General features: G+C 40.2%; 1 protein-coding gene across 2 annotated transcripts in view; it reads left to right on the top strand.

Annotated features, from left to right (window-relative positions):
* Positions 1-1,000: 1,000 nt before the first annotated feature.
* The window catches only part of LOC110172936 (protocadherin-17), a 117,990-nt gene continuing 102,261 nt past the window's right edge, over positions 1,001-16,729 (top strand). For both annotated transcript variants that reach the window (XM_055154745.1, XM_020938897.2), the window contains exons 1-2: positions 1,001-1,662; positions 2,375-5,153. In XM_055154745.1, coding sequence (XP_055010720.1) covers positions 2,658-5,153 — 2,496 coding nt within the window. In that variant the 5' untranslated portion in view covers positions 1,001-1,662; positions 2,375-2,657. The remainder of the gene's footprint in view (positions 1,663-2,374; positions 5,154-16,729) is intronic.

The raw sequence follows: 16,729 nt of genomic DNA, 5'->3' as shown, positions 1-16,729 counted from the left end.
TTGTGTTTTTGTTGAGTCACCACTGCACTATCCTATAAATCTTTTAAACATTATGAAAGTATTATTGTTGCCATAAGTTTGACTCTTTGTTGATATGATTCTCTTTGTGTTTCATTCTTCCATTGTTTAGCTGTGTCCATGTTTACTGTCCTCGCACACAAACTAACTGCTGTGTGCCTATTGAAGTCTGATAAAACAGAATGCCTCAGACACTATTGCACAGAAACTCCCATTATTGCACACTACCGCTGACATTCAAAATGAATTCTAAGAAGCTCCATAGGTTGTTTTTTGTATATATATATATATATATAGATATACAAGTAGATATAATAGATAGCTGTTTCTGTCAAGGGTTTTATTCTTTCATGCCATAAGTATCACCATATAAATTTTTTGTCACAGCAGGTAAAATATGCAAATTGACCTATAGGTGTTTTTATTCAATCTCTTTGTTCCTTTAAAAACAGAAAAAATGCATGAACTTCACATTTTCTACATGAATTTTCATTATTTTTATATTTATCTTACAAACAGCCTCTTATCTCATGTTCTATATATTTCAATAATTCAATCTATATGTAAATCTAATAATAAACACAGAAATGATTAGGCATTTCCTGTATACTCTGCACCTATTACACAATTATTAACGGTACAGAACTGTGGCCTGCGCGAAAATAACAATTTCCTCCGCCCTTGTCTTGTTGATGGATTACTTAGCTGAATTTGAAGCCTCGTGCGCCGGTGCCTCTTTTCTAAACCGTGTCCAACGCACGATTTCCTTTATTGTAAACAACAAGGACGAGCGTGATATTTGAAAAAACACAGATGCGCTACCGGTGAACTGGGGGCCACCAATCATTTGTAGTCTGTACCCAGAGCGCCTTTTGAATCCCTCCTTCTCTTCCCACCTCTTCAAATCTATTGGCTGCCGGAGGAGCAGCGACAATGTTTAATGCACCATGCGGTGTCCGGAGTTCAGTCAGTGAGAGGAAGCGCTCCGTGTGCTTAGGGCGACTTTACGTGTTGGAAATACCCAATAACCCAACTGTGCGTATTTATTCTCGCTTTTTCTCTGACACCTTCAAACGGACTCGTGGCTGGACGCGGGCTCGTTGATGGTCACATTTTCAGCTCTTTTCGCTCTTATGCTCTGTGTATGGACTTTGAAGGAAGAGGACAGCGGACAAGGACAAAATGCCACTATTCCGGATTCTGTCTGTCAGCGCTGTTACGCACGCGTAAAAAGCCTTGACCGCTATCTACCACAATACTTTGGATTAACCTTACTGGATTTTCACGCTTTTTCTTCTTCACGCCGTGTTCTCTGTGAACAGTTTCCTTTTCTGAACAGCGGTGAGTCACTGCGGGCTCAAGGCAAGCCGCTGCATCCTAATCAGACAGCGGAGAGGACTTCAGCTCATTGACATTACAGTCATACTTTTCTGGAGCACTTTTTTCCATTTTCGCTGCGCTGCTCTGTAGCCTGTGTGTGCTGTGGGAGGCGTGTGGCTTCCCCCGTTCACCTGCGGAGAGGGATACGGGTGGTACCTCTACAGAAAGTGGTTACAGGAGATGAAACTCTCCTTGAATCCACACTGGAGCTCAGTGACTGTTCACACACCGTTTTTCCGCGCCTGGATTTCCTCCTTTGATGTGGTAAGTTGCATTATTTAATGTTAGATTTTCTATTTGTGTCATTTTTACAATCTCCCCAATCCCTCATGCATATGGGTGCAACAGCTTTTTCCAACCACCGCTGAATATCACAGTGAGAGACAGAAAGGAGGCAGAGGAGAGAATTACACGGCTGTGCTGAGATGTTGGCAGCTCATTTTCTGAATTTTTATAAGGCTCATTTTAAAAATCCGGATTAGGCGGATTTGTTAATGCGTGTAAGAAGCTCATTTTATACACAGTTATTCAAATATCCAGCACAATAGGCCACCTCCACTTGTTTTGTTAGCCTATTATTAAAGTTCCTCCCTTCCAGTTGCAGTCAGCATCATGTGTGATCGGATCGTTATCCCACTCGGGTCAGGTCATTTGTGGCACATTTGAGAGAGCGAAGAAAAAGGAAAGTGCATTTTATGTCTCTGTTTATCATATTGCACGTTGTAAGGCGAATAATTATTTCCCCATGCATCAGGCAGCGCACAGTGTCTTCCCAAGGTTAACTAATTGACAAGCTCCCCCCATAATTGTGGAGATGAATTACACATGAGCCGTGTTTCATTTGGGCTCAGCGGTAGATCTGGTTTCTCGCTGGCACCGCGGCTAATATTGCAGTTTTTATATTTGAGCAAGTAAATGGCATACATGCATTAACTAAATACATCCTCTCCCTCCCCCCTGTGCTCTTCCCCTGTAGGTGGTGTAAGTGAACGTTGACAATGACTATTCTGTTTGGAGCCTGGATCGCGATTATTGCTCAGATGAGTCGGAGCACCCAGCTGAATATAAATTAGGTCTTCAGCACCACAGATTGCTGGAGGAGAGAGACGCAGCAAAGACAATCCACAAAGACAAATGCCAAGTCCTCGGATAATGAACAGAACTATTTATATGAACCTGAGTTACCCAAAATCACAAGGAGACATCAACAGGTCACGACACGAATAAACACAGACTGTTAGTGCTTTTACACCGTGGGGATGTATCTTTCTATTTTCTTTTTCCTTCTCCTGTGGGCTCAAGCCCTGACATTAAAAAACTTGAATTACTCGGTCCCAGAAGAGCAGGGACCTGGAACAGTGATTGGGAACATAGCCAAAGATGCCAGGCTGGGACTGGAGCAGACAGGGCAGGGAGGTCAGGGGAAGAAAGCCAACTTTAGGGTGCTGGAGAACTCTGCACCTCATCTCATCGACGTGGACCCTCAGAGTGGACTGCTCTACACAAAGCAACGCATTGATCGGGAGACATTGTGCAAGAGGAATCCTAAGTGCCAGCTGTCCATGGAGGTGTTTGCAAATGACAAAGAGATATGCATGATCAAAATAGACATTCAGGACATCAACGACAACTCCCCAACTTTCCCCTCGGATCAGATTGATATTGATATTTCTGAAAACGCTGTGCCGGGGACACGTTTTCCACTCACAAGCGCGCACGACCCAGATGCAGGGGAGAACGGACTGAAAACCTATCAAATAACACGTGATGACTACAATCTCTTCTCCTTGGAGGTAAAATCCCGCGGGGACGGCACCAAATTTCCTGAATTAGTGATTCAAAGGCCACTAGACCGAGAGGAGCGAAGCCACCATACCCTTATTCTGTCTGCTACCGATGGTGGGGAGTATCCCAGATCAGGCACCATGCAAATAAATGTAAAAGTTATCGACTCCAATGACAACAGCCCCGTGTTTGACCAGCCCTCCTATGTGGTCGAAATCCCTGAAAATTCACCCCCAGGCAAAGTGTTGATTGATTTAAACGCTACTGACCCTGACGAGGGCAACAATGGACAAGTGGTGTATTCTTTTAGTGGCTATGCCCCAGAGAGGATCCGGGAGCTGTTCTCCATAGACTCCAGGACAGGAGTCATAAAGATACAGGGTGAAATTGACTATGAAGAGAGTCCAGTGATTGAGATTGACGTACAGGCGAAAGACCTAGGTCCCAATCCAATCCCAGGTCATTGTAAAGTCACTGTAAAAGTGCTTGACAGGAATGATAACTGGCCATCTATAGGCTTTGTGTCTGTGCGGCAAGGGGCCATCAGTGAAGCAGCTCCTCCAGGCACCGTCATTGCACTGGTTAGAGTTACTGACAAAGACTCGGGCAGGAATGGCCAACTCCAGTGCAGAGTGCTTGGCAACGTCCCCTTTAAACTCGAAGAAAACTATGATAACTTCTACACAGTGGTGACAGACAGACCTCTGGATAGAGAGATGCAGGATGAGTATAATGTCACAATAGTTGCTAAGGACAACGGGCTCCCTCCTTTGAATTCAACCAAGTCTTTTACAGTGAAGATCTTAGATGAAAATGACAATGTTCCTCGCTTCACCAAGTCTGTTTACCTGCTGCAAATACCTGAAAACAACATACCTGGGGAGTTCCTCGGTTCAGTTCTCGCCCATGACCCGGATTTAGGGCAAAATGGGACTGTTTACTACAGCATAATAAACTCTAATGTGAGCGGTGGAGATGTTAACACGTATGTCAATGTGAATGCAGCCAATGGAGCTATATATGCAGTGAGATCCTTCAATTATGAGCAAATTAAGTATTTTGATTTCAAGGTTCTGGCTAAAGATGCAGGCTCTCCGCATCTCGAGAGCAACGCAACAGTGCGCATCAGTGTTTTGGATGTGAATGACAACATACCAGTTATAGTTCTTCCTCTCCTTTTGAATGACACAGCCGAGATCCACGTCCCTCGTAACGTTGGCGTCGGCTACATTGTCACTACGGTCAGAGCGGTGGATAATGATTATGGGGAGAGCGGAAGACTCACATATGAGATTTCGGATGGTAATGAGGAAAATCTTTTTGAGATCGACCCAGTGACGGGGGAGGTGCGGACAGCCCACCAATTCTGGGAGGACGTGAGCCCCAATGTGGAGCTTATCATCCGTGTGTCGGACCACGGCAGGCCCACGCTCACAGCCGCGGCGAGGCTAATAATCAAAGCTTCCAATGGACCCCTCTCTGGCGGGGCCCCTCACGTTACGGACAGACAGAACTGGGACATGTCTTTGCCTCTAATTGTGACTCTAAGCATCATATCTATAATGCTTTTAGCCGCTATGGTGACTATAGCGATCAAATGTAAGCGGGAAAACAAGGAAATACGAACTTATAACTGTCGAATAGCAGAGTACTCACACCCTCAGCTGGGGAAGGGCAAGAAGAAGAAGATAAACAAGAACGACATCATGCTGGTGCAGAGCGAGGTGGAGGAGCGCGATGCCATGAATGTGATGAATGTGGTAAGCAGTCCTTCCTTGGCCACCTCTCCCATGTACTTTGACTACCAGACACGCCTGCCACTCAGCTCACCAAGGTCAGACGTCATGTACCTCAAACCCACTGCCAATAGCCTCAGCGTGCCCCAAGGCCACGTGGGATGCCACACCAGCTTCACAAGCCCAGTCACCAGCACTACAGACACACCTACTAACCGCATGTCTATCATTCAGGTAAGACAAATTGCACTTTTCTTCACTCCTCACTGTTTTCCCCATCACTATCTGAACCAAAAAGGCTATTTCCTCGTTCTGTGAAAAAAGGAGAGAGGCAGAGAATATACAAGAGCAGGCAGAAGCCCAGAGGCACAGAAGCACAGAGAGAGAGATGGGTGGAGGGATGGAAGGAGGGAGGGAGGGAGGGGGCATTAGAAGGATTAAACAGTCATTCTGGTGCGCACTGACAGCCACACACAACAGTTGTGCTCAAAATATGTCACCGCAGCCTTTTGTAATCACTTCCCCTGTCAAAATTTCATTAGTCACTCCCTCATTGGAGATTTTTAGATAATCTTTTTGATTTTGTAAGCTCGGCATTGTGACCTCGAATCAAAACAAATTCTCCATCTTTCACTAGCAGTAAGTAGACAGCAGTGCTCTAAACAGGCAGTTCTTTAATGCAATGTTTTATTACTATAACTATAATTTCTACTAGCAGAAGAACTATTCCAAAATTATACATGTTTTATTTATTGTTATCAACTGACCAGTGTCTCATAGAAATTAATCATAGCTGAAATTTCTCATCGCACTTTAAGATTAGAAAAGGTTAAACTATAAAATGACTTTGCACTTTAGAAGAACATTACAAATCATTGGAGTTTAGTATTGAATGTTGTTTCCATTTTTGTTCATTGTCAGTCCTTTGTTATGCACGTAGTTATATATATGTGGCTATATGTACCAACTGTTCAATCATATGAGTTTTATTAAACCTCGCAATGAAGATAATTGGTTAGAGTGTATTATTTACAGGAATGCTAATGCTGTAATTCTAATGGATAACATGACAAATTGCATTCTTTACTCTGTATATTGAATTTCACACTGCAAACGAGCATGGCCTTAGTTGGCAACACCACATTTTGTCTGCTGCTGCTGCCTGCTTCCCTTCCTCTTGTTAATGATATCGTATGTTGCACTCTGTGGCTGTAACTTTAGCATGCCTTGTCCTAAATAAACCCTCCTTAATAGTGGTTTTAATCCTCGGAGATTAGCGAGATTGCCTTATTTCCGTGGCTACTTTGGCCGTCTTTATTGGCCGTATTTTCGAGTGTAAGCCAGCTAACGTGATAACTTCCCTGTGTCTTTGGTCCTAAGCTCATTAAAAGTCTGTAGTGTCAGACGAGGATTAAGGCTCGCTTTAAGACAGTGCTGTGTAGCCGTGTAGCTCCGCAGATGTAGACATTTACACCAACGTGATCTGTATTTACGTTATTGCTCCTGAACTAGAGTGGTCCTCCTATAAAAACGAGCCACGTTTTATTTTACTTTACTCAAGATTTATGACTGTTGTAAAGCTGCAACTTGTGTAAGATCTGATTCCGCATTGCTCTTTGTGTTTTATTGGTTTTATCCTAATTTAGCCCAGGGTTTTTTCATAGTGAAGTATTTGGTTAGACTTAGAATGGTTAGACTCAGTATCAGTATCATTGATTGGTAGAAATAGACCTGGTTTATATGACTTCTCTACATATTTACTAGCATTTCCTTTTTATATCTTGAGTTTTAGATTACATTTTGAGTGCTTTTCACCTTTCAAAAAATTCAATTTTGTGTTTTGAATTGTTGAATGTCATGTCAAGGATTTTCATCACTCTAAAACTCATGGTCCGGATTTGGATCTGAGATAGTTCTTCTTTTTGCTCTAATACAGATATTAGAAGCAATGTAGTTTAGAGTAAAACTGTTGGAATAGCTCATGTATTTTATTTGAATATATCCTTTTGGCTGTATTCATATTCCTTACAACTGTTCCTGGTAATGAGGCTCTGTCCAGTCTGTCCTGGCCCCTGTATTTCCACTGGAGGCTGTGTTACGATGACCGTGATGAAGGCTGACGTGTTCCCACCAGGGGAGCCCATGCACTGTCTGTTGTTCCCACTTTCAGTCTCTGCCTCTGCCTTTGTGACGAGCCAGCTGCAGAGGCCAAAGGTCAACACGCAGACCGTTGGGCTTCCTCATCACAGGGACACACTAATTGCTAGTCTGTCATGCAACATGTTTCACTGCTAACCAGGAACTGCCTTTTCATGAACTGAAGAGAATGAATGAATAATATAATAGTATTTTCAAGAAATGTATGAGGCGTTATGTGGAAATTGACAGATGTTACTGAAGATTAATTTGATCTGGTTGATTCGACACAAAGAACTGGCAATGATGTCAATAATGTCAAAGCAAAAATGTGAAAAAGGGGTTTTAATAAGAACCTAGTGCTTGTTAGTTGCATAACATATATAGCATAGAGTGGTGATAGGTGAAAATTCAGTTGAGTCGGGTCAGCCAATCGTAATTACAGAAGGTAGATTTTAATGGACCCTATGAGCTCAAAATCACCTAATAACTCATACAAGACTGATAATTTGGATACTTAATGCCTTGGAGTTAACATGTGTTTATGTAGCAACGATATCCAAAACTCACGGTACGATATTATCACAATATGCATCTCACGGTACGATATTTATTGCGATCATTTAGAGAAGCTATTGTAGAAAGGATACTTATGGATTTTAAAATACCTTAACAAGAGTCAGTGCAAATCAATAATGTCATAATCCCAAGAATTTAAGTAAAAAAAAGAAAAAAAACCCAAAACAAAACATTTCTTCATGTTGTCTGCACTGAAATGAATCATAGCATATGCATTTCCCTTTGTTTCTGAGCTGTTGCTACTATAAAACAATGCATTTAAGCAAATTAATTTGTGATTCGATATATAGTGACATCCCATGATATTATTTGAGAGACCTTTGACGATACAATATCACGATACTTCGGTTATTGTTACATCCCTTAGTAGCAACTAGAGCCAAAATGGTGTCAGGTCCCTCTTCCAAAAACCTACGCAGGGCCTCTTTAATGATTGCACTTTAGCTGAAAACACTATTAGCTAACGGGCGCTATTGTAGCAGCACGCTGGACAGCGGCTGCTCCGACAGTTCACTTGGCTTTAAGTTTCATAGCGGTGATGAATAAGACTACGTAATGCAGACGCGTCGCTAATAGCGTCCACTTCCGTTTCGATGTCCCAAACAGACACTCCGCTCGTGTCTTGTTTACATGGCGGTCCTCGGATGCACATGGCCACTGGGTGCTCTATTCTATAATTCAACATAAACCTGTGTAGAGGGACCTGGCCATGGGCATTAAGTTTCCTGTGAAGCTGTGGAGAGCCAGATCAGTTTTCCTTCTGGCTCTCTGATTGTGCCGGCTGTCTTTCCTTTGGCCTGGACAGTAAGTAACTTGAGTCCAAAGTGAGTGGCTATGGGAAAAATGTCAGGAAACAAAGACAGAATTCCCCTCCCATCGATCCCAAGGCCTCTCAGCCCATCTGTCACCGCGGTTGCCAGAAGAGAAGGTTAAATAGGAAAAATAAATACAGCCATGGATGAAGCAGGGAGGGTAGTATAGCCTGTCCATATACAGTCTCACAAGGGCACCTAAAGCCTGAGTCCTTCAAATAGTCTCTACACAATGTGTGGTAATGTGGCGGTGGTGGTAGTGATGGCAACGCATCAATTGACAGATCTTTTCAAAGAAGAAATTCTATATAAGAAGTGCGGCTTACTTAAGAAACTAGACGAGAAATCTGTTGATCTGATGTGAAAGACTGAAACATTATAGTCAGTTTGGTCTTAAGACAATTAGTATATAGGATTTACTGTTCTTACTGAGGATGTAACAATAACTGCAATATTGTCATATCGTAACATCAAAGTTCTCATAATAATATCGTGGACCATCACAATATATTGAATCACAAGTCTCTTTGCGTAAATGGATAGTTATGATGCAGAAATAGCTTAAAAAAACAGAGGGAACTACATAGATCATGATCCTTTTCTCTGTTTCAGTGTGGACTACCTGAAGAAATAACAGTTCTAGGCACTTTTAAGTCTTAATCCTTTGGATTAAGTCTTGTGAAGGCATTTTTAGAGGAAAAAGTAGCATATTCACAGTTTTGTGAGCCTCCACAAAATATTGCAGTAAATATCGTATCGTGAGGTTCATACTGTGACGATATTGTACCTTTGAGACTTGGATACTGTTACATTCCTAGTTCTTACACATCTCTACAACAGCAATGGTCAAACTTAAGTCAAACAGTGTAGCTAAAAGTAGATCTGAAAATGCATTTGAGTATAGTGCCGAGAAATTTACCCAGGATTGCCTTTTTGCGATTTGCGATATTCTCTTTATTATAATCTTCAATACCTTTATAGTATATTTCAAATTAACTACAGTTATGCAAAAAATAATAAGCTTTTTCAGTTCCGGTACAAACCAATACCGAATATCAACTGATACCAGCGGAGAGACTAAAAATAGACTTTATTTTCCTAAAAACTAAAAATATTATGTTATAAAATATGTTATATAGCTGTTATTGATCTCTCAAGTAACTACATAACATCTTTGTATTAAAGTTCAAACATGACCAGTAGTCTTATTACATTAATTTATGGGCCCAACCAGGATAACAACAGACCCGATACCCGATCCAGCTAATTATCATGGATCTGCACTGATATTTGATACCAGTATTGTGTCTGCAAATCCCTAAAAATAATTTCTTCTTTGCTGGTACGTGTTTTGTATCTCTCATAAAAGTCTTTCCCAAACAGCTCCACTGTTTCGTACGTAACTATTCTATTAAAGCAATAGTCATTATTGTGTAATTAAGTGTAGGACTCATGTTTTGAAATGATTTGAAAGACTGAAAGATTGGGCTAATTTCTATTTTTCTTCTCAGTAAAAGTGCCTCAAAATAGCTGGTTATATTTTAGCTCACTCACTTTTTACATTTCACAATGTTCGTGTTTGACAATTTTGTGACGAACAGCACAGTGTTATAATCCTCGGCGTAAACTGTATATGCTCCCCTCTCTACTTCTCGCTAGACTCTTGATAGCTCTTCAACAATAGAAACTTAAGTCAAGCCTCGGCGCTGTGAACTCGGGCTACTGTACTTGTAGTTGTTTTGGTGGGAACATGTTTTTCGTTGTGCTGTCCTCTTCCTCACCTACTCCGAGCCAGTAGCAGCCTGCAAACTTCAGCTCCGCTCCACACTGCTGCCGGCCCTAATGATGTTTAATAGTGGTATACACTGGCAGACAGGCAGAGCTCCTCGCCGGGACGGAGGGAGGCAGAGAGAGGGATGGAGAGGGGGATGAAGAGAGAGGGAGAAAGAGATAAGAAAGACGATGGGGGTACAGAGAGGGAGGGAGAGGGGATGAAGAGAGAGAGAGAGAGAGAGACAGAGGAAGAAGAGTGGAATACAGAGAGGGAGGGAGCGGTAGAGGAAAGGAGAAAGAGATAGGAGATATACAATGAGAGGGAGAGAAAGATATACTGTGTGCGCGAGAGAAAGAGATAGAGAGGGGGAGATAGAGAGAGTGAGAAACAGAAAAACGAGAGAGAAAGATATTGTGTGTATGTGTGAGAGAAAGAGAAATGGAAAAAAAAGAGAGAAGGACTGAGATAGAGACAAAGAGGGAGAGAAACCTAGATTTAGAGAGAAAGAAAGAAGGAAAAGCAATAGAGAATACATAGAGTGTGTGTGTGTGTGAGTGTGTGTAAGAGAGAGAGAATGTGTGTAAATAGATAGAGGAAGAAGAGAGATGGACGAAGAGAGAGAGAGGGGAGAGGAAGAGAGACTAAGTGAAGTAGAGTGTTTGAGAGAGAGGGAAAGAGCGGAGATGACGCAGATATAGAAGGAGAAAGAAGGGAGAGAAAGAAAGAGTGTGAGCAAATAGAGTGTATGAGAGAGAAAGAGAAAAAGAGAGAGAGAGCAATGAAGATCGAGCCAGAGGGTGTGTGAAAGAGAAAGAGTGTAGATGATGTAAAGCTGTAGTGAGAGAGAGTGTATGTCTGTGTGTGTGTGAGAGAGAGAGAGAGAGAGAAGGAGAGGAAAAAGAAAGTAGAGAGGAGGAAGCGTAATAATGTGTGTAGGTCTGATGGCCTTATCATTGTCACCACAGTGCAGCAGTCGCCCAGTGGAGGACCACATTTCATTTGTTCACAGAGAATTCTCCGGATAAGAAGACGGATGACGCGTAATGATACCTAATTCTGCTTAAGGCGTCGAAAGGAATTACTTAGCGAGGAAATCAAGGTTACAACCAATCTGGTGCAGGATTCCTCCTAGCAGAGAGACAGGATTTCACTAATTCTCTTGCCCACATGTCGACAATGCTTTTTATTGTTTGTACTGTACCCTGAGCAGCTGCGCCAAACCTGCCTCACAAGTCTTTACTCTTTGAAGCTGCCCCCATTGTAATCAGGCTGCCACTTTAGTGCGATTGCGTGAGAACGGGTCGTATTTGTATTGTTTTTGATTTGTTTTGATGGGTCTGGTAATGTGAATTTGCATAAAAGTGTTGTAAAATGCAGTCAAGAGGTGAGCATCAGCGGTATTGACATGCATAGGAGAGCACATAGGGGCAGCAGATGCCTATAAAAGCAGCCTGTAGGTGGCGCCTTTCTGCCTCTTCTGGTGTGGCCGTGTGGTAGTGGTGTCAAGGAGAAAGGAAGAAAGGAGAACGCATGCTGCCGAGTTGACATAAGAGCTTTCAGTGGAGATTCAAAGTATATACAATAGCTACACAGCTATAATAATATTTTTTGTTAACTTATATATAAGGATGAAGAAAGACTTTGAGAATGATTCAGACTTACTACTTAAAGAACTCATATTACGCTATTTTCTGGTCTATTTTATAATGTTGTTTTCTTACCCAAAACATGCCTGGAGTTGTGTTTTGTTTGATTTTTCACACATTTTTAACACACAAAGCCTGCATATTTAGGCTGAACTCTCAAACTGAAAACACTCTGTCCTAACACTACTTCGAGTATGTTTTTGAGGTAATTTTTAAAGCTTCATCCTACTCCATTTGAGCATCCAGGTCTCAAATATGTTTGTGTTATTGTTTTTTGAATTTTGTTGTACCTTTCTCAAACAAATAAAAAATGAAAGAAAAATGAATAAGGAGGATTATAACACGGTTCAAATCCCACAAGTCCATTTTGCGTAATATAGAAACTTTAATTAATACCCTCTGACTTTAACTCCTAACCCTAAACTTCTAATTAAAATAATTACAAAGCCTGAATCAGTCTTAATAAACTGTATAAATTTGTTGATTATGAATTAAAGGTACATCATGTAACATTATGGAGATGACATGTTACCTGCAGGAACCATACTTTGGAACAGTCTCTGGAGATAGATAATACATTTAGATGCTATTATTTTAGTCTGTTTTGTCTAAAAAGTTACATACTGTTGCTTTAAGTCTTTCTTCATGCTTTATTAAGGCTGTAAATGTCATAGTTATCTTAAAGTTTCACCTTTTTCAGCTCAAAACACAATGAGATTTGGCTCAAAAGAAATAAACAAAACATGAAGACAGAATTAAGACAATATGTTTTATTGTAATAAGACCAAATACACGTTTCTTGCCAAGCGTTTCATATTCAAGTATCTATAAAACCTTAAGTACGTTTAAAGACTGGTATAGCGTGTATAAGTGGCGTGACTGAATATTTAATTGCTGTAAACTACATAGAAGTGTCCAGTCTTTTGATTTGTTTATCCAACCCACTATAAGCATGCCAACAATGCAGCTCCAGCAGATGTTTGAGAATAGATTTTTTCCAGGAATGGCCATACTCTGCATAATTTAGGGCGATTGTATGTATGCGTGTGGGTGTGAAGTCATTGTGTATTCCTCTGGTGTGATTTAAGCCTTTAGCTGGCAGCCTCCGTGACAGAGCCCCTCTCTTTACGAGCGTGACAATCTTGCATTTGTCCGAACCTTGAAGCACCCTTCCTCCAACGAGCACACAAATACTCACATGCAAACACTGAAGCTAAAGCTAGGCCTGTTTTTTTTTTTTTTTTTTTTTTTTTTTGTCTTTTTATTTATTTATTTTTTAAGGATACTGCCATACTCTGTTGTGAAATTGCTCCCACATTAACACTAACGCAATAGATACTCTCTTTCGGAAATTCGCTTAATCCATTGTCGTCTTTTTCCTTCATCTTCATAACTGCTTTTTCTCTAGAGCTGCTCATGGTATAGCTGCAAATTTATGTAAAAAAAAAAGTCATAAACACAGCCTACTCTTATTAGACTATTGTTTTAGCATAAGCAGTGAAACTCAAAGTAAAGCTGAACAATGTGGTTAATTTCCATGACTTTCTGTTGAGTACAACCTAAAATCGTTGTTCTCTTTTAAACATTACCACACCAGTGAAGTCTGAATTTCCAAAGCCATTGGCCCTCGCTCTTTTACTCATTAAATGTAATCACTGAAATAACCATTTGAACATCACATAACATGACAACTCTTTCATCTTTTTGGTTGTTATTCAGCTCAACTCAATTATGGAGGGTGTTACAAAACCTGCAAAACCTTCATGTGCTTGTGCTGCTGATGCCATTTGCTTCCTTTTATAGTCATCTCAAAGGTGTAACTTTTCCGAGGGACAGTTTGCCTGCTGCTTGTCTCCATGGGAATGCTGCTCTCCCTGGAATGTTCCACAGTCAAGATTTACCGATACATTAGAGTGATATTTGCATAGCGTATCTCTATCAGGCTTAAATCTCCAGCACAGGCCCATATTGTGTTTCGGTCGAGCTGCTGTGTAAAGAATATGGATAAAGCTCGGTTTGAACACTTTAATGCGAAGAAAAAACTGCATGAGATGCGACTACACAGTTCATTTATAGATGTATGGTAAAAAAGGGTTGTGGGTGAGTTTGTAGTAAATTGAAATGACAGAATTTGGGGAAAATAATCAAAACCCACCCATATCTCGAACTTTATTCCACAGTACTTTATTGTATACCATATTTTTTGGACTATAAGTTGCTCCAGAGTATAAGTCGCACCAGCCAAAAAATGCATAATGAAGAAGAACTTGCACTTTTTGGGGAAATTTATATGATAAAATAAGAGACCAGGAACCGACATTTCATCTTGAAAGGGAAGTTATAGTAATAATAATAGAACAGAGAACAACAGGCTCTTAATGTCACATATGAACAGTTCTTCAGATAACTATAGCATAAACAACAGAACAGAACAAGTTTACCAAACTCTCCATCTCACTCCAAATCACTAAATCCATTGAATTCCTTCATCGTCTGGGTCACTCCTGAGCAACTCCACGACCTCCAGAGGTAAACAGAGCGCCGCTTCCTCTTCTACGTAGCTGTCATCAGACTCAGCATCAGTTCCAGTTAGAATTATTCCAGCCTTTCTGAATCCCGACAGGATGGTTTCAGTTGTCTTTATGTTTGTTGTATGGTTGTTTCTTTATGTTTGATACAGAAGTAATAGTGTGATCGACTGACGTGAAACCAGACAGGACAGCAGCTCTTTCTCTTTCTTCTGCAGCCGACATGCGCAGTAGAGTGTGACGTGGCAGTAGTACAGGAGTACAAAAGCACATTTTAAAATATAATATATTATTTTAACATATAAGTCGAACCAGAATATAAGTCACAGGACCACCCAAACCATGAAAAAAGTTACTTATAGTCCGAAAAATATGGAACATATCTTTTTCTATGGAAAATTTCAGTGTATCCTTTTGCAATAAATGCACAATTAACAAGTTTAATGCCACACTATGAAACATGCAGGCAAAGCAAATAACTTTCCATGCAAACAAGCATTTGGCAGACCTGGATGCTTTTACACAGCGCACCTTTAAGTGAATTCTGCTAACTCTTACTCAACAAAATGTAATACAATTAGGTCAAATTTCACATTAACTTTCCCCTTTGAGAGTTACATTTGTGGACTCTTTTACCCCATCATAAGTACATGCCCGGACTGGTTTTATGCTTTATGTATTCTTATGAGTTCAAGTCGTAGGTTGGCCTTTGGGGGCATGTTTTCATCTATTTTCAAACAAACCTGCTGTTTCTGTACATAAGCGCGCTGCATTATTAATATCCCCTTTTATTTCCCTTCCTCTCCCCAAGTTCCTATGATAAAGATGACACTTAGTTGTTGCTTCTGGGGGAAAGCTCACTCAATTAACATATCTTTATCTAAGCATGAGGAAGACTTCTTGACACTCGCTGCTCATTTGTTGGATGCCTTTGGAGATAAATACATTTACGCAAATAGAAACGCATGTCTGGAAGCAGCAGCTAGCAGAACAGGCCCGCGCACCACAAAACTGCAGATACATTTCCCTCCCTCTTTCATTAATAAGTCATAGGGTTTAACAAATCAGAGGAAAGCGGAGGATGTCACGATAAACATCTGAGATCAGGCTACATATTTATGAAAAGGGGAGGACAAGGGCACAAGCTGGAAACACATGATGCAATGTTAACTTATGCAATCTATAACATCAATTTGTATATGACGAAAGCGAATTAAACAGACATGCGAACCGATGTGTGTAGTACAAACTGCATACATTTACTAGTTTTTTTATATTTTGTAATCTTTGTTAAGATGTAACAGTATTTACTTGAGTAAAAGTCAGTCCAACGAGACAGTTCCCAAAGTCCTGTACATGGCAAGTTGAAATATTTAACTCTAAAAAAGTCTGTACTGTGTTCTGGACAAAAAACAAAAAAAAAATATATATAAATAAATACATTTTATAATAATAATAATAATAATAATAATAATAATAATAATAATAATAATAATAAAAGCTGTTCTATAAAGAGTAAAATAGATTTTTTTTTTAAAAGAAATAAAAATAAAATAAATTAAAATAAATAGAAGACACAGAGGACCACACAACTCATGCAGTGTTATTCTTTCCACTGTGAGTAAGTCTATATTTGACAAAGCTTTAAGTTGACAATATTAAATCATTAGACCATTTTTGTGGCTTATGCTTTGAAAATACCAGATTTTGTGCGTTATATATGGTCTTGCCCCTCCAAGTATATCGATGTCAAATTATAAATCAGATATTATGTTTAGAGAGTTACTTTTTAATCTTAATGGAGTAATTTCTTGGACTTTAACGCCATTTTTGTCAGTAGTATTGCTTTGACGTTTAAAGTTATATTATTGTTGGGTATAATTTTTGCTACTCTGCCCACCTCCACATACAAAAATTATACTTGTAAAACAGTATTTCCTTAACACGCACAATCCTTTAGTTTTAAGCTTTTAACTTTATTCTCTGCAGCAAACGTTCATTTACTCATTACAAATATTACACAGAACATCGCACACTTACACAATTAACAGCTGATATTATGAGAGCGCCGAACACTTTTCTGAGATTGCAGCCCGCAAATGAAAATGTTTTATTCATCGCTTCTCAAAAACCCAAGTAACCCCGATAAATAATTGAATCTGAATGTAGCCCCCTGACTGTGCGTATCACTAAACTACTTAGCCTGGCCACAAACACATACTGTGCATATTTACATTGTCCATTCATGCTCTGATTTGATTACGCTAACTGCTCCCTCAAACTGGTAATATTCTGGAGGCTGGAATTTCTATTTATTAGCACGAGCACAGCAGCA

Source organism: Boleophthalmus pectinirostris, unplaced genomic scaffold, assembly GCF_026225935.1.
Source record: "Boleophthalmus pectinirostris isolate CB_2022bp ecotype Guang Dong unplaced genomic scaffold, ASM2622593v1 HiC_scaffold_19, whole genome shotgun sequence".
Taxonomy (NCBI): Eukaryota; Metazoa; Chordata; class Actinopteri; order Gobiiformes; family Gobiidae; genus Boleophthalmus; species Boleophthalmus pectinirostris.
The sequence above is the reverse complement of the archived record's forward strand: the minus strand, read 5'-3'. Positions and strand labels throughout refer to the sequence as shown.